The 5,217-nt window shown below is 44.8% G+C and overlaps 1 protein-coding gene across 1 annotated transcript in view; it reads left to right on the top strand.

Moving 5' to 3' along the window:
* CFAP92 (cilia and flagella associated protein 92 (putative)) overlaps positions 1-5,217 on the top strand; it is a 198,313-nt gene that overhangs the window by 59,488 nt on the left and 133,608 nt on the right. The window contains exon 10 of the mRNA XM_042782280.1: positions 2,709-3,613. Coding sequence (XP_042638214.1) covers positions 2,709-3,613 — 905 coding nt within the window. The remainder of the gene's footprint in view (positions 1-2,708; positions 3,614-5,217) is intronic.

Raw genomic sequence — 5,217 nt, 5'->3', positions numbered from 1 at the left:
ATATATATATAATCAAGGTCATATTCTGGCTCTCATGGGCTTCTTTTAATTGTCTTCACGTTCAACTTGAACTTACATATGAGCAGTTGATGGTCTATCCACAGTCCACTCCTGGCCTTGTTTTGGCTAAAGATATTGAGCTTTTCCATCACCTCTTGTAGTCAGTCAGATTCCTGTGTACTCCATCTGGCAAAGTCCATATGTATAGCCACTGTTTGTGTTGTTGAAAAAAGATACTTGAGTTGAATAAGTCATTGGTCTTGCAAAATTCTGTCATGCAATCTCCAGCCTTATTTGTATCACCAAGGCCATATTTTTCAACTATTGGTGATTCTTCAACAAAGAAGAATCTATAGATATAGACGATCTGATTTCTGTGCATTCCTTCTGGTGAGGTCCATGTGTACAGCTGCCATTTGTGTTGTTGAAAAAAGATGTTGGCAACAAGTAAGTGGTTGGTCTTGCAAAATTCTGTCATGTGATCTCCACTGTCATTTCTATCACCAAGGCTGTATTTTCCAACTACCAGTGATTCTTTGTTTCCAGCTTTTGCATTCCAATCACCAGTAATCATCAATACATCTTGATTGCATGTTTGGTGAATTTCAGACTGCAGAAGTTGGTAAAAATCTTCAATATCCTTGTCTTTGGCTTTAGTTGTTGGTGCATAAATTTGAGTAATAGTAGTATTAATTGGTTTTCCCTGTAGGCCTATGAGTATTAGCCTATAATTGACAACACTGTACTTGAGGATAGATCTTGAAACACTCTTTGTGACAATGAATGCCACACCATTCCTCTTCAATTTGTCATTCCCGGCATAGTAGACTGTATGATTGTATGATTCAAAATGACCAAAACCAGTCTATTTCAGTTCACTAAAGTGCCTAAGGCACTTGACTGCTAGCCAGAGGGTTGGCGATTCAAACCCACCAGCCACTCCTCGGAAGAAAGGTTGGGCAATCAACTTCTGTAGTGATACTGCCATGGAAACCCAAGGAGAGGTCACTATGAGTTGGGTTTGACTCAAGGGCACATAACAACAACAACAATGCCTAGGATATCAGTCTTTCTGTGTTCCATTTCATTTTGACAACTTCTAATTTTCCATTCATACTTCATACATTCCATGTTCTGATTATTAAGGGATGTTTGCAGCTGTTTCTTCCCATTTTGAGTCATGCCCTATTAGCAAATGGAGATCCCAAATACTTTGTCCATCCATATCACTAAGGTCAACTCTGCTTGGAAGAGACAGCTCTTCCCCACTCATGTTTTGAGTTCCTTCCAAACTGAGGGATTAATCTCTGGCACTATATCAGACAATGTTTCAGGGCTATTCATAAAGTTTTCAAGTGATATATCAGACAGTGTTTCACTGCTATTCATAAGGTTTTCACTGGCCAATACTTTGAGAAATGGATGGACCCTTCCTTCTTCTGAGTCTGTCTTTGTCTGGAAGCTTCATTGAACATTGTTCACCAGGGGTGACCCTGCTAGTATTTTAAATACTGGTGGTATAGCTCCTAGCCACAGCAATACACAAGCCACCACAGTATGACAAACTGACTGACAGTTTACAGCCTTGGAATCCCTGTGTGGGGGCAGTTTTAGTCTATCCTACAGGGTTGCTATGAGTTGGATTCAACTCTACAGCAATAGGTTTGTTTTGTTTGTTTGTTTGGCCTTTTGGGACATTTGGAGTCTTTTTTCTTAGCTTGTGTGCAGGTAATGTTTTAACAAAGATTTCCTCAAAAGCCAGAGGCAGGGAAACACACACACACACACACACACACAGAGAATGGACCAAAAACCTCTTCCAGTCCTCGCAAATTGGCTCTGTGCTGGGGCTCTCCTTCAGCACTTAGCCAGGATTTCAGTGAATTTGGGGATACCCAAGGTGAAAGCATAGAATCTTCTCGGGTAATTTCTGTACATATATATCTTACCCTGGGCATGCATGTGGCTTTCTCAATTCCCCTATATTCACACTGCTTTTGAAAGTCTTAATTTCCAAAAGAAACTCTCTTCAGCCTCTCTTTGCAGCCTAGTGTATACCTTTGTGACACTCTTTAGCTTCTGGCTGCTACAGGCAGCCTAAGTTATAAAAGACACATTCAGTAATTTACTTATAAAGTCTACTCTGCTCTGCCTAAAGCCAAAGATCAGGCTCTCTTTCTCAGAATGTAGGTCATAGCTACCATGTTAAGACAGTCACACTGAGTCAGGAATGGTGTAAGTAGAAAACCAAAACTTTCTTACCATTTATATGCTATCTTTTTCTGGATTGAGTGTTCATTTAGTTGTTGCAACTCTTTCACAAGTTTCCAGAGTTACCATTGATTCTTCCAATTTCATATTTTCTATATGTATATTTTTTAGAAATACAGATGTGAAAATGACACATGGCTTGTCATGGCAGTCACAATTTGGGAGGAAAAATATGATGATTAATACTTGTCAAGCCCTTGATTTGTACCAGCCACCATATTAGTGCTTTCATGCACATTATTACATCACTCCATCCTGGTAATGAGCTTGAGTATAGGTTCTCTCATGAGTATCTGGGGATGAGGAGACATGGGCTCAAGGGGCTGCAGGTAGTAGAATGGCATTGGGATTTGAGCTCACTAAGCTGGAAGCCTCCCCTTACTAGAGGCCGAGTAACTGACATGGCAGCTGAGTGACCTTCTCTTGTTCTTTCATAGAGACTGTGCACCCCAGTGTACTGCAGGTACCAGTTCCATAAGACTCCAATTCATGAGACGGAGGGGCAGCCCCATGGAACCCACGTTTACTTTCAGGACATCAATGTCATTCTCCTTGGGGCATTGTGTCCTAGTGACCTGAAAGAATACCTGGAAGGGCCACCCATGGTGGTGGAAGTTCATGACCGTGACCTCAAGTCAGAGGAGTATTCCCGAAAGCCCACCCTATTTGGGGAGGACCCCCTGGATACATGCCTCAACCTTCAGGCCCTCATCTCTCCCAAACAGACGGAGACTAACCCCTTTGAATCCCACAACAAGATGTGGAATCCTTATGGGGTCGCCCAGGTCAGCTTTGCTGACCTCCTTCTTGGCCACACATACCTGAACCTGTTTGTTCCCATCCACAGCTGTAAGCCCAAGCCCACAAACAAAGACCATGACAGCAGGAGCAGGAAGGTTGTGGGATTTCGGGTTCCAACAGACAATCTCCAGCATGGCTCGATGCCCATGGGCAACTACCTAGAGGCAAATTCCCTCCTCAAGCTGCGAGTGGACCTGGCAGTGCCACTGCAATGCAGGGCTGAAGCTCCTGACCGAGACCTGGTAGGCACCCAGTTTGCCCTCATCATTTTTGTGTTCGACTCTAGGAAGACCTTTCTCCTCCACCACCTGCTGCAGGATATCACCATGATCAATGCCAAGGCTCTGGACCTGGACTCCTACCCTCTCAGGAATATCCAGCAGATCCTGTCAGCCTTTAAGGTACGAGTGAAGGTTCAGGACCAGCAGGACCTGGATGTGCTCACTGGCTTCCACCTACTGGATGGGAAGATCCACGTCTTCATTTTGGAAGGCTTAGCTGACCAAGGCTTGAGGCGGCTGTGGGAGATCCACCAAAGCCGGTAGGTGGTTGCTTTCTATTTTAATAAAAATGGTGAAAGTGGGATGTCTCATGACTGAAGAGATCTCTCAAAGCCAAGCCCAGGTTCATTGCTCTTATCTGTGTGATTGAGATGTTGATTCAATTCCTCTGGGGGGGGGCGGTGTATACTGTAAAGCGTTTAGGGCTTGATAGCAGGAAGAATTGGTTGTTGTTTTTGTTACCGGTGCTGCTCTGACAAGAATATACCAAAAATGGGATGGCTTTAACAAACAGGAGTTTATTCTCTTATAGTTTGGAGGCTTTAAGTCCAAGTTCAAATGCCAGGATCTAGGAGCTGGGTGAAAGCCCTTCAACCTTGGGCTTCAGCTCTGCCTCCTGCTCCCGGCCCACTGAAGCTAGAGGCTTTTCTTCACTCAGACAGCTGATGGCTGCTGAGACTGACAAGCCCTGGGTTGACAAGTAAAAAGTCTCAGTCCCGATGTTACCAAACCACACAACAGGCCATTAATTCAAGTCCACTGAAAGTCCCAAGGTTGGCAGAGCATGGCAAGCTGCTGAACAACAACACGGCTACATGCCATTCAAGCATGTCATAAGCTAGAGACCATTCCCTAAGGCGCTTCCTTATATACACATCCCTAAGGCAGCTACTCAGCTGCTCACAGTAGATTCCACCATGGAGTTGATTACCAGTCTCATCATGGGGAATACTACATCCAGCTGCCTAGCCACTCAACCAGGCCTAGCAAAGTTGACACACAAACTTAACTACCACAGTTGTCTTTGATTGAAGTGAAGGATTTTAGGATATAGGAGAGAGAGAAGTTAGATTGGGAAAATGGGTTCTGACTTCAGGCTTGTGAATTACATGGTAGTGGTTATTTCCAGATTTTGAGTATTACAAATAAAGCTGCTATGAACAATCATGTACAGGTTTGTGTGAACATAATTTCTCATTTTGCTGGGATAAATACCGAGGAGTGAGGTTGCTGGATCATATGATATGGTAAGTGTATGTTTTAGGACAGAGGAGCAGTAAGCCACAGGGGTCCAGGTGAGGAGAGAGAACCCAGGCACGCCCAAAGCAATAGGATGGGAGAGCAGGAGAAAGGGGATTAAAAGCCAGGAACCTAGACAGAGGAGCAGTGAGCTGCAGGGATCCAGGCGAGGAGAGAGAACTCTGGCATGCCCAAAGCAGCAGGGCAGGAGAGCGGGAAAAGGGCATTAAAAGCCAGGAACCTGGACAGAAGAGCAGTCAGCCACAGCGATCCAGGTAAGGAGAGGGAACTCGGGCATGCCCAAAGCAGCAGGGCAGAAGAGCAGGAAAATGGGGATTAAAAGGTCCAGGAACCCAGAGAGAGGAGGCGTCAGCCACAGGACCCAGGGAAGAGTGGTACAAGAGGTTTCCAACAGGGAAACAAACTTGTCTGGCGGTTTGTCCTACCGTGGTGACGTGTTGATGTGAGTTTTGGGGCTGAGCCACTGGTGTTTCAAACCCAGCGGATTGCACATGGTACACAGGTATCTGCCCAGCTTACAGACTGAGACAGACTAGGAAGAAGGAAGAGGCCGTCCACTTCTCAAAGAATTGGCCAGGGAAAACCTTATGAATAGCAAAGAAAC

Source organism: Orycteropus afer, unplaced genomic scaffold (genome assembly GCF_000298275.1).
Source record: "Orycteropus afer afer isolate SDZICR_OR568_19922 unplaced genomic scaffold, OryAfe1.0 scaffold00283, whole genome shotgun sequence".
Lineage (NCBI taxonomy): Eukaryota > Metazoa > Chordata > Mammalia > Tubulidentata > Orycteropodidae > Orycteropus > Orycteropus afer.
Note: the sequence above shows the minus strand (reverse complement) of the source record. Positions and strands in the feature narration are given on the sequence as shown.